This window comes from Topomyia yanbarensis, chromosome 3 (genome assembly GCF_030247195.1).
Source record: "Topomyia yanbarensis strain Yona2022 chromosome 3, ASM3024719v1, whole genome shotgun sequence".
Classification (NCBI taxonomy): domain Eukaryota; kingdom Metazoa; phylum Arthropoda; class Insecta; order Diptera; family Culicidae; genus Topomyia; species Topomyia yanbarensis.
Genome location: NC_080672.1, coordinates 411,143,995 through 411,166,612, shown reverse-complemented (window position 1 = coordinate 411,166,612; position 22,618 = coordinate 411,143,995). Strand labels below are relative to the sequence as shown.

The 22,618-nt window shown below is 40.3% G+C and overlaps 3 protein-coding genes across 4 annotated transcripts in view; all 3 read left to right on the top strand.

Moving 5' to 3' along the window:
- Nucleotides 1–22,618, top strand: part of LOC131693102 (mediator of RNA polymerase II transcription subunit 23) — a 161,961-nt gene that overhangs the window by 51,437 nt on the left and 87,906 nt on the right. The window contains exon 10 of one of the 2 annotated variants that reach the window (XM_058980651.1): nt 11,296–11,369. The exons of the other annotated variant lie outside the window; for it this stretch is intronic. The gene's annotated coding sequence lies outside the window, so the exon portion shown is untranslated. Of the gene's footprint in view, nt 1–11,295; nt 11,370–22,618 lie in introns of those variants that run through there. 2 annotated transcript variants of the gene reach the window in all.
- LOC131693106 (transmembrane protease serine 9-like) lies at nt 8,146–10,482 on the top strand. The gene is made up of 4 exons (XM_058980656.1): nt 8,146–9,380; nt 9,439–9,679; nt 9,745–9,926; nt 9,991–10,482. Exons 1-4 carry the CDS (start codon nt 8,513–8,515, stop codon nt 10,392–10,394), a joined length of 1,695 nt encoding a protein of 564 aa, XP_058836639.1. The 5' UTR covers nt 8,146–8,512; the 3' UTR covers nt 10,395–10,482.
- LOC131688355 (uncharacterized) lies at nt 12,925–21,459 on the top strand. The gene is made up of 4 exons (XM_058972562.1): nt 12,925–13,480; nt 13,546–13,650; nt 15,557–16,004; nt 19,680–21,459. The coding sequence occupies exons 1-4, from the start codon at nt 12,925–12,927 to the stop codon at nt 21,229–21,231; spliced, it is 2,661 nt and encodes an 886-aa protein (XP_058828545.1). The 3' UTR covers nt 21,232–21,459.

The window sequence follows — 22,618 nt, the reverse complement described above, 5'->3', positions numbered from 1 at the left end:
AAGAGTTTCAATAAAGAGTAAAAATTATAGCTATCTTAAAAATCTTTTTAACTAAAACTTATGCTTGGTCAAGATATTCAGAGGGTGGCTTATTTCCGCATCAGTGTAGCAGCAGTTGTATCAAGGACAGAGGAGAGACAGGGAAAGAAGAGCAAAACTTGCAACTTTCGCTCGAAGGGGGGGGGGTGGTAAGGGGGATCAGCGAAACAAATTTGCGCCTCAGTCTAGTAAGTCGTCGAGTACCGGATTGGCGGATGGTATTCTTCGGACCCGCGGGGAATCCTTCAAAAGTCATCGGACCTCGAGTCGCTCTCGCTTCAGTTTCCTTCTATGCAGGCGTAGTGGTAAGGGCGACGGCGGTTACATAGTGGCACTCTGGAGCTGATCGGTTCCACAGGGCAGGAGGAAACTCTAAAAACGAGAAATAAAAGAGAGGGGCTAAATTGGGATATTTATCGTTTTTATGAAGGTATAAATAAGGGACATATAGGGGAAATCACGAGTTGCCAGCATATCTCGGACTGGTACATTGGGTGGTCTACCTCGGGCCCGAAGGGATTCCTTTAACTGAGACCTGGCGTCACAATACCCGGCGCATACCCAGACAACGTGTTCGATGTCGTGATAGCCCTCGTCACAAGCGCACAGACTACTCTCCGCAAGCCCAATACGCCGCAAATGCGCATCCATGGTGTAGTGATTGGACATAAGTCGGGACATTACGCGAATAAAATCCCGACCCACATCCATCCCCCTGAACCAAGGCTTCGTTGATACCTTTGGGATAATCGAATGTAGCCATCGTCCAAGTTCCCCATTGCTCCACGAGGTTTGCCAACTGTTGAGCGTCCTCTGACGACAAATACTAAAAAATTCGTTGAAGCAGATTGGTCTTTCGTATATGTCACCATTTAATGCGCCCACCTTTGCTAATGAGTCGGCCTTTTCATTGCCCGGGATAGAACAATGAGAGGGGACCCAAACAAAGGTAATCTGATAAGATTTTTCAGATAACGTACACAAGGACTCCTGTATCTTCCCCAGAACATACGGGAATTGCTTGTTAGGCTTCACCGCACGAAGAGCCTCGATAGAGCTGAGGCTGTCCGAAACGATGAAGTAGTGATCTGTGGGCAGAGTGTCGATGATCCCAAGGGTGTACTGAATTGCAGCTAACTCTGCGACGTAAACTGAAGCGGGATCATTGAGCTTGAATGAAGCGGTGATAGTATTGTTGAAGATACCGAAACCAGTGGACCCATCGAGATTTGATCCGTCAGTGTAAAACATTTTGTCGCAGTCGACTTCTCGGAATTTATTATAAAATATATTGGGGATCACCTGCGGGCGTATATGGTCCGAGATTCCACGAATCTCTTCCTTCATGGATGTGTCGAAGAATACAGTAGAATCAGAAGTATCTAGGAAACGGACACGGTTGGGATTGTACGAAGAAGGATTGATGCTCTGTGCCATGTAGTCGAAGTACAAGGACATAAAACGGGTTTGAGAATTAAGCTCGACGAGCCTCTCGAAATTTTGAATTACCAACGGGTTCAGAATGTCGCATCGGATGAGCAATCGATATGAGAGTTCCCAAAATCGATTTTTTAGCGGAAGAACGCCCGCCAGCACTTCGAGACTCATCGTATGGGTCGAGTGCATGCAACCCAAGGCAATGCGCAAGCAACGGTACTGGATTCTCTCCAGTTTGATGAAGTGTATGTTCGCAGCGGAGCGGAAACAGAAACACCCGTACTCCATTACCGACAATATCGTTGTTTGGTACAACCTGATCAGGTCTCCTGGGTGAGCACCCCACCATGTTCCAGTTATTGTTCGGAGAAAATTGATCCTTTGTTGGCATTTCTGTTTCAGATACCTAATGTGACATCCCCAGGTACCTTTAGAGTCGAACCAGACCCCGAGATATTTAAATGTGAAAACCTGGTTGATCGTTGCACCCATTAATAAAAGCTGGAGTTGCGCCGGCTCACGCTTCCTAGAAAAAACAACCAACTCAGTTTTCTCCGTGGAGAACTCAATACCCAGCTGAAGAGCCCAAGCAGACAAATTGTCCAAGGTATTTTGTAATGGTCCTTGCAAGTCGGTAGCTTTGGGCCCTGTAACAGAGACCACCCCGTCGTCTGCAAGTTGCCTTAGCGTGCATGAATTGGCAAGACAATCGTCAATGTCATTCACGTAAAAATTGTAGAGCAGAGGACTTAGACATGAGCCCTGGGGAAGACCCATGTAGCTAAATCGCGATGTTGTTAAATCGCCATGCGAAAAGTGCATATGCTTTTCAGACAACAGGTTTAGCAAAAAGTTATTTAAAATTGGTGAAAGACCATGCTGGTGCAGCTTCTCTGACAGAATGTTGATAGAAACTGAGTCAAAAGCCCCCTTAATATCCAAGAAGACTGATGCCATCTGCTCTTTGTTAGCATAGGCCATTTGGATTTCTGTAGAAAGCAACGCAAGGCAATCGTTCGTCCCTTTGCCTTTGCGGAAACCAAATTGTGTATCTGACAGTAAGCCATTTGCTTCAACCCAATTGTCGAGGCGAAACAAGATCATTTTCTCGAACAACTTCCGAATACAGGACAGCATTGCAATCGGCCGATACGAGTTGTGGTCGGAGGCTGGTTTTCCTGGTTTTTGGATGGCGATGACCTTCACTTGCCTCCAGTCATGAGGGACAATGTTACCCTCAAGAAACTTGTTAAATAAATTCAACAAGCGCCTTTTTGCAGTGTCAGGCAGATTCTTCAGCAAGTTGAATTTGATTCTGTCTAACCCTGGGGTGTTATTGTTGCACGATAAGAGAGCAAGTGAGAACTCCACCATCGAATACGGTGTTTCGTTCGCGGTATCGTGAGGAGACGCGGCGCGGCACGTTTTCTGTACCGGGACAGAGTCCGGACAGATCTTCTTGGCGAAAGCGAATATCCAACGGTTTGAATATTCCACGTTCTCGTTGGTACTATTACGGTTAGGCATACGTCGAGCCGTACCCCAAAGAGTGCTCATCGCTGTTTCTCTCGTTAACCCGTCGACGAACCGGCGCTAATAACTGCGTTTTTTGGCTTTCATTAGACTCTTCATTCGCCTTTCTAACGACGCGTACTGTTGATAGCTAGCGGGTAACCCGTCTTCCCGGAAGGCCTTATATGCAGTGGACTTTTCCGCGTACAGCTCTGAGCACTCTTTATCCCACCCCAGGGTGGGAGACCGTCCATGGGTATTCGCGCTGGGTACTGGTTTAGTCTGAGCTTGATTCGCACTGTCGAGAATCAAGCCAGCCAAAAACCTGTACTCTTCCTCCGGAGGAAGTTCTTGAGTGGATTCGATTTTAACGGATATCGCGGTCGCGTAACTCTTCCAATCAATGTTCCGTGTGAGGTCATATGAGACATTGATTGTTTCCGATGGTCTTGAACCGTTAGCAATTGAAATCACGATAGGCAAATGATCGCTACCGTGGGGATCAGGGATCACCTTCCACATGCAATCTAACTGTAGCGATGTCGAGCAAAGCGACAAATCCAACGCGCTTGCGCGTGCTGGTGGTGTAGGAATCCGCGTCATTTCTCCCGTGTTTAAGATGGTCATGTTGAAATTATCGCAAAGATCTTGGATTAATGTTGATCTATTATCATCATGAAGACAGCCCCATACCGTACCGTGCGAGTTAAAGAGTCCCAGAACTAGCCGCGGTGCCGGTAAGGATTCCGTGATATTACAAAGCGTTCGGTGCCCTACCGAGGCTCTAGGAGGAATGTAGATGGAAGCAATGCAAAGGTCTTTACCTTTGATTAAAACTTGACAAGCGACAATTTCAATGCCTGGTGTCGAAGGGAGGTTAATTCGGTTGAAAGAATAGCACTTTTTGATCCCCAAAAGTACTCCTCCATAGGGGTTTTCTCGATCCAGACGAATTATATTAAAGTCGTGGAAGTTGAGATTTATATCGGAAGTTAACCAAGTTTCACATAATGCGAAAGCATCACATTTTAAACTATTTAGTAAAAATTTAAAGGAATCGATTTTCGGGAGGATACTTCTGCTGTTCCACTGTAGAACAGTGATCGAATCGGTGACCTCGTTCGATGACTTAGCCATCGAAGGATACGATCGCTGCAAGGAGGGACCATTTAGTAGTCAACTGCTTCAAAAATGTTTGCACTATAGGGAGAAAACGTATCAGAAGGCTTTTAAGAGGATCAGTAACATTGAAAGCTGTGAAAATTAAGTCCACTATGTCAGAAAATTTCATTAGTCCGCTACTGGACTGAGTATCTGTTTGAAAAAAGGGGACACTTGGGGTTTTGGATGTCCCTGGAAGTGGTGGGTACTCCTTGTTAGAATTAATATTTCCAAGTCCTGGAGCAAATTGCTTCGGCTTTTGTGCATCACTTCCGTTGGATTTATTGGTTGTAGATGGCGCACTCTGAGTGGACGACACCTTGGCACCCTTACGAGGCAATGTAGGGGAGGCTGGATTTCTCCTCTTCCTGGATTCCCCTGGGTTAACCAAAGATGTTCCCTCTCGTGGGTCGTCAGATTCTTGCTCAACGTTAGCCAAACCAGCATAGGGATTTTCGGACAGGACAGATGGCGAAGCATTCTTTAGCATTTCTGCATAAGAACGCCTTGAGCGTTCCTTAAGGGAGCGCTTAATTTTATCCCCGCGCTGCTTGTACGCAGGACATGATTTAAGAGCATGTGAAGGGCCCCAGCAGCAAATACACTTTTCAGTTTCTTTGTCGCAAGAGTCATCCTCATGCTCTCCTTCGCATTTGCCGCATCGTTTCTTATTTCCACAATATGTGGCTGTGTGGCCCAACTGCTTGCAATTGCTGCAGCTCATGACCCGCGGTACAAACAGGCGAACTGGTAGGGAAACCTTGTCAAGGAGGATGTAGTTGGGAAGAGAGGACCCGGCGAATGTCACCCGAAGCGAGCCTGATAGAGAGTAGGTAGTCTTACCTCCCTCGGTGTTTGCGGTATAGAATTGTTTGCATTCTAAGATCTTAATCTGTTCAAGAGAGGGGTCCTTAAAGCAGCCAACCCCGTGCTCCAACAGTTCTTCGCATTTCAGGCCCGGTTCGGACACTACCCCATCGATTTCACAGGCCACACAAGGCACGTACGCTTTAAATTCCCGCGTAAAGCGCTCACAGCAAGCAATCGCGTTTGCCTGGCCGAGATCATTCACTAGAACACGTATCTTGTTTGCCCGAACACGTGTTATCTGAGTTACGGCCGGGTAATTAGCAATCAGATCTCGAGAAAGTTTTAATATATTAACCGGTTTCTCTCCGGTCCGAAAATATACCACCCATGGCCCAGAGGAACCTTCTGGGTACTGCTTTATACGGGGAGCAATGCGAGTATTAGGGGGATCAGGGACTTCCATGATTACATCAGATGGTATTTCGCCCTCGGCCATTTAAGCACGAGGGCAGAGCGTTATATAAACGGGAATGTGTCTTATTATTTGATTACAAGGTAGAGTAAAAGTAGGGAAAAGGAAAGAAAGCAAACGAGGAAAAAAAAATAATGCAAAACTTATCTGCAAACAACGTCGATTGTTCCGCACCAGCGAAAACAATGTACTGGATTTACTGCCGGCACCAGCAGAATGGCAGCTAACGAACGAACAAAGGATGACCTTCACTCACTGAAATTTACACACCGAACACCACTGTGAAATATAACGATCCGTTCCGTTCAAAGGTTGGGAGACGTATGAAGAGGGGTTTTATCAATATTTAAAATTGAACTTTCTAACGACTCGACATAGAGCTTGACTGTCTTCGACGAAGTTGTAGAGCAACACATTTTAGACAAATTTTCTGAAGACACGCAAGCTCCAACTTTTACACCTTCCATTGCTCGAGAAATTCTAATGTAAGCTTTAGGGTGTTCCTTAAAAACGGTTTTATTTCTATAACTTTTGTAATACCGTTTGAACAACTTGAAGATTAGTTTGGGGCGCATAATTTACTTTAAAACACCAACTAGGGTGGATGTACCAATAGTCGCACACTTAAAGAAAACTTTTGATAAAAAATAGACCTATGGGCAATGTTAATACATTAAACGAAAGCTTTCAGTCCCTACTTCATAGGAAAAATATAAAGATGGTTTAATAACCAATTTATGTATTCAAAACCGCTTGAACAAATACAGTCTGAGTCTAATAAGTATAACTTGTTTCTAGACCCAAATCTAAAGGAATGTAACCGCAGCTAACCATTAGCATCTGTTCCAGGCTACTCGGTAGATTTTGAGACACAATGTCGACCAATACAATCCTAGTTTAAGGCAGCTCACAAGTGAACATATTTTGAACATTGGCAAAATCTCGTGACTTTTAGACAGTAATTAACGGAAAAATTACGACATGTTTGGTTTGAAAATAGTAAAACTTCTCATGGTGTTTTGTAATATTTGGAAGTGCAAATTCGTGGTACTGATGGTGCTGGAGGTAAAGCATTGATCCCAAAAGCAGTTCATTGGAGGTATTTTCCCAGTAAGATCCACACTAGTCCGTAGTAGTCCTGTTGTGCGTTAGAAATCGGTTGAGAAATCCTACGATGACGATGGCCATTAATGAAAGATTTGCTAATTAACTTGAAAATCAAGAAATTACGTATTGCATTTTGTTTGCGCAGACTAGTTAATAAGAACAACAATAACAGGTATGTTTAAATACAAAGAACAAATCACAAATCATACTCTAATAAACTCAAATTACAGTTATTTGTTGCATCAATCAATCACACGATGCATAAATAAATCGCCCCACTAGGGTACCAATTTGGTTTTGAGCAAAAAACCCTGGTGAATGAATAAGTAACGTTTAGAAATTAAGACTTTTACATAAAAATCCTGCTAATTAAACAATAATAATTGAGAGATTTTTAAGTCTACCATTTAATTTTAGTAGATTAATAATCATTGGTTATAGTTTATTTTTAATTTCATAAAATAAGTTGATATTTTTCAGAAAATTAGTTAATGATACCTGGAGTCAGAATCGTCATTAAAATGCCTGAAATTATACTCATCGACGGAAAGAGAGTAACGCATATATTTCGTTACAAATAAATAGTCCATGATTTGATGCTCAGAATGAGTGATATTGTTATTCCAAAGAACCCCATTTTTGGTGAAAAAAGGATCATAACTTTTCAACGAAAATAGTTAGATATGTGGTGCCATGAAACAAATTATTCGCCTTAAAACAATCTTACAGTTGTCTGACGACTTCCCGCAGTTTTAAATCAATGCCGCAAAAGATATTTGAATTAAACAGTTTTTCAAAGAAACACTAAGAAACACCCTAACCTTCGATTTTAAATTTATTTAAATTTGTTGTTCTAACTTTGCTGAGGAAGGTTTGGCTCTAGCTAGAATGATTAAAAAATTTTGATCTTGGTTAAATTAGAACCACCCTAACTGTTGTTTTAACAAAAAGAAGAGGCTCACAAACTACGAAAAATTCTCTAAAGACTAAATAAGGCTAAGTTGTTTAGTTTTAGACAAATCTCAAAATTCTTGCTAAATTTGCTTTATGATGTGAGAGGCTTATGTCCACAACTTCATGTTTCTAAATCATCATCTTTTTTACAACATTTGTGAGCAAACACTAACACGTGTCTTCTTGGGAGATCGTCATGATCAGTCGCAATGTAAAAATTTTTACCAAGAAGTTTGCAACAATGAAAAAGCGACCATGGCGCTTTCATAAATTATTGCGCCGTATTCGAATTGCATATTGTTAGGCGTAATCGAAAATTCCCAAGTAGCATTTCTGGTTTTATAGCACACTACAAGTGCATACTAAGTTTTAAGAAGGGCTTCAAGAGTGTCTTAAAACTTCAATTGTTACGAGGGCTGCTCTATCTAATTGTTATATTTGCATTCATTTCTAATTTTAGTCAAGGGAACGTTGAAAACATAAACGTAAAAATGAAACATTCCAGAGCTAAATATTTGCTTAGAAAAGTTCAGTATTATCTTGCTAACATAACATCGCATTATTCCAACACCGAAAATTTTCTAAACAGTGAACTCGATTTGAAAATAGGTGGCAAAATTGAAAATACCGCGTGCGTTCTAGATTCTCTTGACATGTTACAAATAGAGTTCGCTTTGGGGCTTTTATGGTGGTGAAACAGTTGAGAATATGTTCACCGTAGCCAAACGTGTTTCAGAATCTAATTTATTCACAATTTCAGTAGCGGGTATTTACACACATTCCGAATCGAGCCTAAACGTCTGTTATCTGTGGTAAAACTAGCGGGGTGATCGTCGAGAACTACTTGCGTGATCATCGTTTATATTCTCAGCAGCGATAATGCAAAGTCTGGCTATATGGATCGAGGTACGATTCAGTGCAAATGCAATTTCAATGCGATCGGTTGGAAAGTCTGTGCCGGTTTGAAAATTGAACAGATTTTGCTCTGAATTATAGGTAGTGTTTCAAAACATTTCAAGTATGAGAAACTTAGAACTATTCGCGTTTTTGGTTTTCGCGGGTCTTGTTCGATTGGCAACCTCGTCTCAACACAATCAACAACAATGCGGAATACCGCAGATCGGTGGTAACGAATTGATCGTACATGGCCAGGACACCTCTCCTGGTGATTGGCCTTGGCATGTTGCCCTGTATCATCGCAAAGGTCCTTCAAGTATCTACGTGTGTGGTGGGACCATTATCAACGATCAGTTCATCCTAACGGCAGCGCATTGTGTTATGAACAGCGCCAATGGATTCCAACTGGCACCGAACCGATTATTTGTGCGGATGGGGATTCACGACTTGGGAGCGTTCGATCCGAAGTCGATGCAACAACACGATGTGTGGAAAATCCACAAATTCGATAACTTTACCCGATTGATTGATGACATTGCGTTACTCGAGTTGAGTACGATTATCCGATTCAATCCTTACGTTCAACCAGCTTGTGTTAACCTGAAACCAGATATAACAGGCGAGTTCGGAACAGTTGTTGGTTGGGGACTAACAGAGACTGACGAAACATCGGTAACGTTGAAACGAGCAGATATGCCAGTTATTGAACCCGTAACGTGTTTGAAAAGTGATCGTGTACTGTTCGGACAAACCTTGAACGAAGGATTAATCTGTGCGGGTTACAACAACGGAACAAGCGTGTGCAATGGTGACAGTGGTGGAGGATTGTTTTTCAAAAGGGGTGACGCCTGGTTCGTTGGAGGAATTGTGTCCTTCTCACAGGTTCGATCTGGTGGCACGAATTACTGCTATACAAAGGGTTATGGAGCCTTTACCCGAGTTCAAAAATACCTCTCCTGGATGAGAGAAATCACAAAGATGCTTCTTGAACGTGAGTATTCGTTATTTTTAATAGCATAGTTTAAACGTGTACAGCTATTCAATTACAGCTGACAGCGATGTGCGGATTTGCAAATCAGTGGCTCCCGATCCAACAAAGACGTATCCAAACTATTTCCCTCGACATTGTGGAACTTTGCCCAACCGCATCGATAGCGGACAAAGTACGCGTATATTTGAGTTCCCTTGGATGGCTATATTACAAAGTGAACATAGGAGTTTTACCTGTGCAGGAACGTTAATCAACAAGCGTTACGTCCTCACTGTTGCCTATTGTCTAGATGAGCTGCCGTAATATTTACGTTAATGAAAAATATGAATAGAGTGCTCAATATATCGGTTGTTGCAATTTGTAGGAACAAAGTGCTTCTCGGAGAGCATTCAATTGACCAGGATACGGATTGCATTGGAAACGATGACTGTGCTCCGCCTGTGCGACAGTATAGAATTGAGTGCGTTATGAAGTATCCAGGCTATCAGTCCAGGGTTGCCGACAATATTGCGTTAATTCGTTTAAGTGAGGATGTTATTTTCGATGGTAATTGTGTTGACGACTATTTAAAATACAAAAGTGATTCACTGAAGTATCCTTTTTTTCGTAGATCATATTCAACCAATCTGTATGCCGCGCACAGCGGATCTTAGACGCCACATACCGTCTCGGTACATCTTCACTGGATGGGGTGGAACGAGAATGAACGTTATTACAGCCAAACTTCAGAAGTTGACCCTTTTCCCAGCAAATCGATCGCTGTGTCAGGAATATGTTAGTTATGGTGATAGGGATTTAGGTGATGGAATAATATGCGCGGGAGGAAGAGAACCGAATGTAGTTGTCACTTGTAATGGAGATCATGGAGGACCGCTGGGATCCGCTGCCGAGCTTCACGGGACACGTTTTGTACAGTTTGGTATCTCTTCGATTGCATCGTGTGGTTTTCATGTTTCTTTGTATACAAATATTTCTCATTACATGGATTGGATTTCTGCCAATTTGAAGCCATGAGATCAGTAAAACATTGCACTCAGGACGCGTATTTAGCAGGATTTCTAACTTTAAAACTAAAGAAATGACCGAGTTGAGATGGCGTTGACAAAAGGTTGTACTTTAAAAAGATGTTTAATTTTTTTTCCAATCCGAATTCCTTTCCAAAGTTGAAAGCTAGTTTTAAACTATTTTCACAAAAGTTGTAGTACTATCAAGCATGTTGGCTGAAGACGCCAACGATCTATCAGCCATACTTTTAATTATATAAGAAAGTTTAAAAATTGATTTAGGGTGTTTCCATTAAACTCTGCATTCCATTTTTTCTGGATGTAAGATGTTGGTCTTATAAGCAAGTTGTATATCGAGCTTTGTTCGTTGTTTGCTTGTTTATTAAGGTTTTAACCACCCCCAAGGTCGTTTACCTTTTTTGATTTCATGTACAATTCAAAAATAATAAATTACAATTCATAAAATAATAGAGAAAAAAAAATAATAATCATGTATTATTGCTGCTTTGCTGGGTGCACTGCTGTCCGCTTCTTGTGTTGATTTTCTTGCTTGGTGGTGGAGCAATGGCCAGGTTAACCTGCTTTCGCTTGCTGATCATTCCGTCTGCCCTCCCTGCGCTCGTGTTTACGTCCATGTCTTCATCGTTGGAGCTTTGGTCGTCGCTGTTAGATTATTAGTGCTTTTTGTGTTTTCGTGTGTCTTTGGTATAGCCGTCTTCCTTCTTGTTTATATCTTCCCTGCGTACGTTAAGTATTGGCTTCAGGATACTGTGGAATATTGTTTGTCCGGCATTCATTTTTTTGGCCGGCATCAGCAGATATCCAAGGCTATTTGGTGGTGTTGGTTAGAGTAGATGAATTTTCTTTAATTGATTTGGCATATGATTCCGTAGTTTGCCGTTTGGTTACAGAACTGGCACGTGAGTATCAGAGACAGGGGAGACAAAGCTGACAGGGTGAAGGAAGATATTAACTTGCGGTTTCCGGTATCGGGAAATCAACGGTAAAGATTACAGACTCAGACGGTCTTCATCAGGAAGCATCATGTACTGGGACGCCAGGCGGTTTTCCTCGAGCCGGCGGGGTTCCTCCAGATGATTTCGTAGTACGGCTCAGATGCGGATCGGCAACATACCGCGAGTTAACGATGAAGCCACGCGACTCAGGTGCTGACGTCGAAGTTCCTCGAGACAACCGGCAAACATCGCAATCGCCAAGCTAGGCATTTTTGTTAGACGACGACAACGTGCGACCCAATCGATGGCAACGTGTGACCGGATGGATGGCACCACCGCGAGGATTGCAGAGTTAGCAGTATTGAACTGTAGTTAGGGCTAATTAATTGAAATAAATTCATTCGAGGTGGAACGGTAGAGTAGTGTAGTTGTACTTTTTAAAAAGAGTATCACAAACTCTTTTTCTTAACTGGAGGCTCCGGCGAGATCCATCTCGTGCCGGGAAGTGTATAAGTGTTCGAGTGACTTGTGAAAAAATCTTACAACCTGGTCTCTAGAGCCAAGCAAAAAATCTAAATAGTGGTGGTCCAAGGAGCCACAAGTTAAAAACCGACACAAAGCGAGAAGCGAGGACACCGTGGATTATCCCAATTGATAGTAGGGTCCGGAGTAGTGGATGCAACACAGCAGAGCAAAACGGAGCAACCCAAAATATCTGCCTCTTCTCCCCCGACACTTGGTGGAACGCCAAAAAGAAGACCGGATTAACTTATGCCGGCCGAACCGAGGACACGGTCCTATATGTAAGTACCAATAATTTTTTATCATTCTAAGTGTTAGTGACAAAAAAATCCAAGAAAATCCAGAGTACAGGTGTATAGTGAAAAAGTGTTAATTATCAATTTTCATTAAAAATAAATTTCCGTCAAAATTAGTAAGAAAAAATCTAGATTAAACTTTTACTTCAAAAAAATAATGGAAAACTCAGCCGCAATTCCTGCGGCTTCACAGTTGACCATGCAACAATTTATAGAATTAGGAAAACTACCAGATTTTATTCGTGATTTACAAAATTTTGATGGTAAGCCAACAGAACTATTAGTATGGCTTACAGATGTTGAGGGCATTTTCTGCATGTACAGAGATGCCGGAGCCACGGAAGCTCAAATTGATTTAATTGAACGCTCCGTGAGACGAAAAATTAGAGGCGAAGCAGCCGATATTCTCAATTCGAATAACATTGTGCATGATTGGGCACAAATAAAATCGACGTTGCTTCTATATTACAGGGATAAGCGTGATATAAAAACATTGGACTTCGAACTAATAACTATTAAAAAGAACTCCAATGAAAGTTTAGGCAGTTACTACTCCAGGGTGAACGAACTACTTTCATCCATAGTAGCTCAAATTCAAACGGAGGAAAAACTGTTCCTCCATGCTAATTCACACATTGACTATTTTCGAGAAAAAGCAATAGATGCATTTATTCGAGGGTTAGAAAAACCTCTGTGTCATTTACTAAAAACATTCAATTCAAAGACGTTAAACCAGGCGTATCAGTTTTTCCTAGACTACCACAATATGGATACCAGATCGGCACCCTTCCGAAATGAACATTTCACCCCAACTCCCAAACCAAGGGATTTGGAAATCAATAGGCTTCCTCCTAGACCACCTCCAAGGAGATATCCATCTCCACCAATTCCAGCCCCAAGGAATTTTCCACAGATGCCATCATTTGGCAGGCAACACTTTCAAGCCAATCCTTTCACCCAAACCAGACCTCAGTACCAGCCTAATCCATTCCAGGCACCCCCACGGCCTTGGGCTGCGAAACCATTACCGAAACCCGAGCCGATGGATATTGACCAGAGTATGAGAACACACAATGTGGACTATGGTAACAGGCCACCAATGAATCTTAAAAGAAATCTCAAAAAGCACGCTCATCCTATCGATACCATTTTTGAAGATCGAACAGAAGATCTCTATAATTACGAATATGATTATTACGACGATTCATATCTATATTATGATATGCAATCACCGGCAGAACCAGAACCTAAATTAGATACGCAAGAACAAGAACCGCAGCAAGATGAGGCTACAGCCACCCATTTTTTAGAATGGAACTCAAGTTGGTGAAACCTATATTGCTCTACATCAACTTGAAGACTACTAGTGGACAGTTCCCCTTTTTAGTAGATACAGGAGCAAACATTAACTTAATCAATCCAAAACTTGCCTGGGCCTACAAGGACAGCAGGCCGTATGATTTCAATGCCGAAGGCATCACTAGTGCTAACGGTAAATTTAACGCAACCTCTGCGATAGATATAAACTTTTTTTATCCGAAAATTAATTACGTTACTAAATTTCTGTTACATAAGTTTCATTCATTTTTCTACGGAATCATAGGGACAGAAATACTGAATGACTTAAATGCAAATATTGATTTTCCTAATAGGACTTTGACCTTGTATTCTGATAATCAGAAACTTGTCATTCCTCTCTGCGAATATTCTCAGACAAACTGTGCTTCCAATAGCGTTTTTCGAACAGCTCATCTTACTGAAGAGGAGCAGAATCAACTAAGTGTTGTCCTCGACAGCTCAAAAGAAGTTTTTCATGAAACAAATGCAAAATTAACATGCTCAACAAACGTTGAGTGCACAATCAATACCACCGATGATATTCCAGTTCATCAGAAGGTATATCCTTACTAGAGCTTCCATTTCCCGACGGTTTTCAGCTTCCCGGGATTCGGGAAATAAATAATAAATTTCCCGGGAAATCCCGGGATCCCGGGAATACAGAAGAAATATAAAAAGGTGAATGATTTTCTTAAAAAAAAAGAATAAATTGAAAAGTTTTCAAACCCGTTTTATTACATGCATATCTGTCCTAAAAGCAGTTGATAGAAAAAGGCAATTTGGTGTCCTACACATCAATCAATCATTTGATAACTCGTCAATAAGTTTACGCAACATCAACTTCTTTTGATTTTTCTTGGTTATATGTATAATCTAAATTATGGTAATCACGGATACGATTGGGACGATATACTAAACGCGGCTGCTGGAGTTACTGTCCAAAATTGGAATTCGTTGTTCTGATACGATGGATCAATTTAATGCAAAGCACCTTCTTTAGTTAATCTTGAAGGAAAATATTAAGCTGCTTCAGGGTATTGTGCAGTTATTTCCGATCAAATGAGAAAATGTGATATATGGAATCTGTTTCTGTCACAGTAGGATCAGCATCATTCCGAATTAAGTGTGAATCAAAATCAAGCAGATAATGGACGAACTGTGCAGCGATGGATGAAGCCTACTATCGATTTCCTGCTACGGGCGAGTATCTGGATTGCTTGATCTTATCCCTTCAAAAATCCTGCCTGCATCGTTGAAAGCGACATTCAAATATGTTGAATGCGCATGATATTGGACAGCTACAGCGTTATGTCTTTCTTTTCATACAACCAAAAATTTACAGATATTACAGTTCCGGTATAACAAATTAGGCGACATATGCATTCGATGAACCGACCAAATATTTCTGCAAACGTTCTAGAAACATTCATTATTTTAAATAACGTTTGCGTTAAGCATGATATCACTGCAAACCATCCCATGTTTTGAAACAAACACTCATAGATTTTTTTAAGAAATTACCGCCATTTCAATTACTACTTTGATTGCATTCATTCAAGATCTTTCATTCAAGATCTAACTATTAAAATAATCTATTAAAAGAACTGTTAAAAAATCTGATCAATCGGCTCATTGGTTGCAGAGATATCGTGCGCATCACTAACCGCCAAATTAATCCATTTTTGCATGAAAACATCAACATTTTTAGTAGTATTTTGAGTAAGGCTTAGACTATATACCTAAAAAATCATGAAAGCATATCAACGAGCCTAAAGATATATAGTCAAAAGATCTGTAAATCAGTTGGAAAAGCACAATCTGCATTCACTGCTCACTCCAAATGTTTGCCGATAAAGATATTTCCTACAGAATTTCTTTCGCAGAACCTAAGCTTTTTGAAATAAATTAAAAATCTTTTTTCCCGGGATTCCCGAATCCCGGGAATGAGAAAACACAATTTCCCGGGAATCGGGAATCCCGGGAAATCCAAAAATCCCGGGATTCCCGGGAAATAAATTTCCGGGATGGAAGCTCTAATCCTTACCCTGCTGCCTATGCAGACGAGGTAAAAAAGCAAATCAGCAAACTCCTGGAAGATGGTATTATTCGACCATCTCGTTCAGCGTGGACGGCATCAGTATGGGTTGTACCAAAGAAACCCGATGCCTCAGGAGAGAAAAAATTCCGAATGGTGATAGACTATCGGAAGGTGAACGAGAAGACAATTCCCGATAAATATCCAATGCCCGAGATTGGGTATGTTTTAGATCAGCTAAAGGGTCAAAAATACTTGACCACCCTTGATTTAGCGTCTGGATTTCACCAGATTAAAATGAGGGAGAAAGATATCGAGAAAACGGCTTTCGCCATCAACAACGGGAAATATGAGTTCACTCGAATGCCGTTCGGCTTGAAGAACGCTCCTGCGATCTTCCAGCGGGCAATTGACGACGTGCTAAGAGATCACATAGGGAAAATATGCTATGTGTACATCGATGACGTCATCGTGTTTGGAAAGACCCTAAACGAACATTTGAAAAATCTTAAAATAATTCTAGAAACACTAAATAATGCAAATCTCAAGATTCAGTTGGACAAATGCGAGTTTTTGCATTCTGAAATAGAATTTTTAGGATTTATTATCGGTGCTGAAAGAATCAAACCTAACACTAAAAAAATTGAAGTTATCAATAGGTACCCAGAGCCTAAGAATCTCAAAGAGCTTCGTTCCTTCCTTCACGCAGAAAAATAATTTTTAATGTCAAATAATATGAGAGTTGAAATAATAAATTTACCAAGTTGTTCTGTGTTCAATAAAAAATACATGTTTATATAAATAAAATAATTGTTGAAATAATTCTGAAGAATTTATTGTATCAAACATGGAAAATAGTTGGACCAACAAAAATTTTTATTGATTTTATCATAACAACAATCAAAACAACAAACAACTTTGTTGAATCAATGAGCTCGTTTTGTTGAATAAAACTAATAAAATATTTGGATCAATGCATGTCAAATGTTTAATACAAAAAACATTTTTGTTAAATCAAATAATATCTTTTATTGCTTTAAACATAACAAATATTTGAATCAATGCATAGCAAATATTGAAGCAAAACCAATATTATTGTATATAAAATATGCCTATTCTGTAATAGGAACGAAAGGCCAACTGTCATGGTGACAAATTTAGAACAAACCATTACTCGCTGACAACAGATAACATCAGTACAAATGAACCTCACAAAGTAAATACTTGCCATTGACTTATTGGCCTTTCTCTAAAAACAGGCTACAAACGCATTAATTTTACGCAGTCAAATCATTCTGGAACCGCTTCGGAATCCTGAATGGATGCAGTATGGCCCAGTCAAACCCATTCCGGGATCGGTTAGGAATTCTGAATGGATTCATTATGAGTTCCAGCTCAAAGGCAACAACCGATTCCGACTCAATCGTTTGTTGCATTTGAGCGAGAATCCATAAGGGATTCCAAACCTGTTCCGGAGTAGGTTTGCTTGGAATGAAATGAAATTTTATTACATGCAGCGCATACGATTCCAATCACCGTCCCTTTATGTAGTACCTTTGGCCGTGCGCGTGGTTTATTCCAGATATGCGCTATAATGTAGTGCTTCAGAGTCTCGGCTTTTCCAAAAAGATTGCAGAAGGCGCACGAATACGCTGTGTCTTCCTGTTGGACCAGAGATGGTGAAGTACAGGAAACTGTCCTCTCGAACGGGTATTATTTATCTCTGGTGCGGTGACGTTTTTTCAGTTCTGCGATTGTCGTTTTTAAGCCACACAGGGTGTTTTGTTTGAGTCCTGGAATAGAGGAAGGCACCATAAAACGCACCGTGTGCATTCGACTTAATTTATTCACTAACCTTTGTGCGACATCATGATTATTTTCAAGCTGCACTTGCGCCCTTCGAGTCCGGAAAATCTGTGCACTATAAGAATTTACCGAAATCTGAATTCCCTGATTTAAAAAAAAAGTGAAAAAGTTTTCTTCTTCGTAGCAACTTTTATTTTTATTTGTTTCAATTCAACAAGGACTGTTGATGTAATGCATTCAGTCCTTTTGAATCAATTAGCTGCATGCTTTTGTTAGAATCACTGATTTGTTTGGAACAAACAATAATTTTGTCGATCTTCGAAAAGCACAGATAACAAAACTTGTAAGATTGATTCAAAAGATATTTTGGTTGATCTAACCAAAAAATTAAGTTTGGTTTAATGAAGTCCTTGGTTCACAATAAAGAATTTTTATCGATTAAAAATGAAGAAATAATTTATAGAATCAAACATGCACAATTCTTTTGCGTGTTGGAATGATGAGTTATTATCGAAGACTTTGCGAAAATCGCAAAACCTCTTACAAACCTTCTTCGGGGGGAAAGAAATCCCTCATCAAATAGAAAAATTTCGCTCTCGAGTGATGAAAAACGATGCTTCGACAAGGTGAAGAACATATTAAAATCGTGTGACGTTCTCATTTACCCAGACTATGGGAAACCTTTTATTCTCACAACGGACGCATCTGATTTCACTATAGGTGCTGTCCTATCCCAAGGTGACATCGGCAAAGACAAACCGATTCACTTTGCTTCCAGATCTTTGTCTTCAACGGAAGAAAAATACTCTGTGCCAGAGAAGGAAATGTTAGCGATCTTCTGGTCTTTGCAAGTATTTAGAAACTATTTATACGGGGCGAAGTTTAAAATTCTAACTGATCACCAACCGTTAACGTTTGCTTTATCTCCAAAAAATTCAAATGCAAAACTCAAAAGATGGAAGGCATATTTAGAAGAGCATGATTATGAAATAGTGTATAAGCCAGGAAAAGCAAACGTGGTGGCAGACGCCTTAAGCAGAATTGTATGCTCCCTATCAGCAACCCAACATTCAGCCGAAAATAGCGACGACTTTTATATACCTTCGACTGAATCGCCAATCAACGTATTTCGTCATCTAGTGGTAATAAAGAAAGGACCTGATAAAACAATAACAGAAACCCCATTTTCAGGATACACAAGAATTACAATTTATATAAATGAAATTAACGATGATTCATTATTACAGGTACTAAAAAACCACTTTAACTATTCTAAAGTAAATGGTTTGTTAACAGATGAGAATACAATGGGGAAAATGCAAGAGGTCTATAAAAGACATTTCGGACAACAAAATCTGTTAACGATTCGTTTCACTCAGAATATGCTTGAAGACATAACAGAGGAAGATGACCAATGGAATATCATCCGCACTGAGCACTACAGAGCCCACAGAGGTGCACAGGAAAATAAACAGCAAATATTTCGAAATTATTTCTTTCCAAAATTAGCTCAAAAGTTAGGAGATTTTATCACTAACTGTCAGATTTGTCATGAGTGCAAATATGATAGAAACCCGATAAAGTTTCCTATACAAGAAACACCAATTCCAAAGGCTCCATTTGAAATAGCGCACATCGACATTATGTTTTTTTTTCACTTTTTGACATATGTCGACAAATTTTCAAAATTCGCTCAAGTCACACAGATCGAATCAAGAGCAGCCGTCGACCTCATACCAGCAATAAAGGATATTCTCTTAAAGTACAAAGCACCAAACTCACTTGTGATGGATGGTGAAAAATCCTTTATGACGGGAGAGATCGTTAATTTTTACAACATACACAAAATCAACCCATATGTAACCGCCACCGGACGGAGCGAAATGAACGGAACCGTTGAACGTTTCCACTCAACGCTCCTAGAAATTTACCGAATAACAAAAACTGAAAATCCGAATCTCTCAACTCCAGACCTGATCCAACTATCCGTACAGAAATATAATTCTTCTATTCACTCCTCCACAAATTTCACTCCTTTGGAAATAATTCTCCCCTCTCCTCGTACACCGGACATTATCGAAAAGACTTACAGAAACCTACTACGGACCCAGAAAAATGCGTTGGAACACCATAATAAAAAAAAGAAACCTGTACCGATCGAAGAAAATCAAGACGCATACGAGACGACCCGACAAAGACTTAAACACAAGAAAAGGTTCAAAAAAATAAAAATTTCGAAAGTTAACAAAAGCACAATTACGACTGACGATAACCGACGAATCCACAAAGACGACCTGAAAATTAGGAAAATATAAAACGTGACTTCTACTTCTACGTTTCAGACTACTACTGCTATTATGTATTCAACCAGACCAACTTCAATCGACACAAGATGTGACACTCGACTTGCGGGACGTAGGACGTCAACCAGTCATGATCTTCGATCAAGGCGAGGCACGGATCAAACTTGATCACACATATTACATTCATCACTTCAATCTAACGACTATTAGAATGCAAGTAAAAAGCCTTAGAGATCAGTTTGAAAACTTTAGCAGAAATCAATTTTCCGACTTAATAATAGAAAAATTTAACGAAATAGATTTTGCATTAAAAAGCATAGACCCTATCAGACGTCATAAACGTTGGGATAGCTTAGGCACAGTTTGGAAATTTATAGCTGGCAGTCCAGATGCCAATGATTTGAGAATCATCAATTCTACCATAAATAATTTAATTATGAACAATAATGAGCAGATCAGGATTAACCGTGAGATAAACCTACAATTGAAGGAAGCAATGTTTGAAACGAAAAAGGCAATCAATCTGTTTAACACAAGATCAGCCGAAACTTATTCCACTAAGATTTTATTTCATTTAAAGTACTTATCAAAGAAATTGAACCAGATAATTGATACAATCTTGTTAGCTAAATTAGGAATAGTAAACGAAAAAATTCTGAGCCAACGTGAAATCGATATTTTAATCAATGATTTAGCTAGGGAAAATATAACGGTTCATACTGCTCTGGAGGCAATGAATTATGCGACGACATCAGTGGCAACGAACAGTTTGGAAATTGCACTCATAATAAAAATGCCAAAACTCGACCCGAGAATATTCAACAAAATACGTCTATACCCAATCATTCACAAAAATAAGCAAATTCATATAGATCATCGATTTTATCTAACTCACAAAGACGAGATTTACTCCATAAACTCAGTCGAACCTACTATATTCGACGCAAACGAAATCAATTTGGACAATTCAACCTGCATACCGAAGCTATTGAAAGGAGAACAGGCAACTTGTAATTTTACCACCAACCCAGTTGAAGAAGAAATTATCTTTCTAGACAACCAACACTTGTTCATAAACACTATGAAAAATTTCACCCTTTCATCAAATTGTGGCCTAACAAACAGAAACCTGACCGGAGCATTCATCGTTTTCTTCAGAAATTGTCAGTTATACATCAATAATGTTTTATATAGCTCAAGAGTGAAAACCTTACCGGGAAACCCAATACAACTACCCCTAGACGGAATCGATGTGAATATGCATCAAGAGATTCTAAACATCAGCCTGGACCATTTACATAAACTCCATCTGGAAACGAGGAAGGAGCTGGATGTTATCCGGCTATCAACGAACAGTATAAAGTGGCCAACATTATCCATTTTCGGGGGAATTATGTCCCTACCTAGCTTAATCGGTATAGCATTTCTCCTTAGATTTCTCATCCATAGATCAGCTACCATAAACATACAACCTGCAGCCAGGATCACAACAGTCGAAGATCCAGTACCAGACATCCAACCTAACATTAGACGTTTGACAATCAGAGAAGTGATTCGTACGGAACCTCATCTCTCAGGAAGGACGAGTTAACGATGAAGCCACGCGACTCAGGTGCTGCCGTCGAAGTTCCTCGAGACAACCAGCAAAAATCGCAATCGCCAAGCTAGGCATTTTTGTTAGACGACGACAAGGTGCGACCCAATCGATGGCAACGTGTGACCGGATGGATGGCACCACCGCGAGGATTGTAGAGTTAGCAGTATTGAACTGTAGTTAGGGCTAATTAATTGAAATAAATTCATTCGAGGTGGAACGGTAGAGTAGTGTAGTTGTATTTTTTAAAAAGAGTATCACAAACTCTTATTCTTAACTCGCGTTGCGCATGTGATGTTTGTGCTATAGGTCTTGTGTTTGTTAGTTAAGTCACACTAAACCGTCGTTGGTGTATGGTACAGAGGAAGCTGTCTACGAGGGACATATAGAGAAGATCCAATATTTGAGATGTGGCAGAAAAGTACTCATGATTACCGTTGCCACAAGCGCAGATACCGCTACGTCGAAGATGAGCATCTAGTGTGTAGTGATTGGACATGAGCCGAGACGTCACACGAATGAAATCCCGATCCACATCCATTCCTCTAAACCAAGGTTTCGTTGATATATTCGGGATAATAAAATGTAGCCACCGTCCTAACTCTGCATTGCTCTAAGATGTCTGACAACTTTCGAGCGTTCTCCGACGAGAGACATTGTAAAATTCATTGAAGGAGATTGGTCCTTCGTAGATATCAACTTCTAAAGCGCCTGCCTTAGCTAAAGAGTCCCCAGAAAATATGGAATGTGCTTTTAAGGTTGCATTGAACGTTGAGCTTAGACTATCCGAGACAATAGAGTAATGATCGGTGGGCTAAGTATCAATAATCCCAAGGGTATACTGAATGACATCAAGTTCTGCGACGTAAACTGTAGCAGGATCATTGAGTTTAATGAGGCGGTAACTTTTTGATTGAATATACCGTCGTGGCTTAACCCGTCGGTGTAAAACATCTTGTTGCAGTCGGCTTCTCAAAATTTACTATGAAAGATGTTTGGGATCACTTGCGGGCGTTTATGATCCGGAACTCCACGGATCTCGTCCTTCATGGATGTGTCAAAGAAGATTGGCACGGTTGGGATAATATGAAGAAGGATTGATATTTTGTGCCATGTAATCGAAGTACAAGGACATATATCGGGTTTGAGAATTGAGCTCGACAAGCCTCTCGATGTTTGCAATTATTAACGGGTTCAAGATATTTTATCGGATGAGCAATTGATATGAGAGATCCCAATATCGATTTTTCAGCGGAATGACGCCCGCCAGCACTTCTAGACTCATCGTATGTATGCAACCCAAAGCAATACGCAAACAACATTATTGGATTCGCTCTAGTTTGATGAAGTATATGTTCGCAGCGGAGCGGAAACAGAAACTCCC

Excerpts from the sequence above, each read along its gene's own strand:
- LOC131693106 (XM_058980656.1), top strand. The coding sequence starts at position 8,513 with ATGAGAAACTTAGAACTATTCGCGTTTTTGGTTTTCGCGGGTCTTGTT. Across the intron at positions 9,381-9,438 it reads CACAAAGATGCTTCTTGAAC|CTGACAGCGATGTGCGGATT; the intron begins GTGAGTATTCGT and ends ATTCAATTACAG. Across the intron at positions 9,680-9,744 it reads TATTGTCTAGATGAGCTGCC|GAACAAAGTGCTTCTCGGAG; the intron begins GTAATATTTACG and ends TGCAATTTGTAG.
- LOC131688355 (XM_058972562.1), top strand. The coding sequence starts at position 12,925 with ATGGATACCAGATCGGCACCCTTCCGAAATGAACATTTCACCCCAACT. Across the intron at positions 13,651-15,556 it reads AGGCATCACTAGTGCTAACG|ACGAGGTAAAAAAGCAAATC; the intron begins GTAAATTTAACG and ends CTGCCTATGCAG. Across the intron at positions 16,005-19,679 it reads TACATCGATGACGTCATCGT|ACTACTACTGCTATTATGTA; the intron begins GTTTGGAAAGAC and ends TCTACGTTTCAG.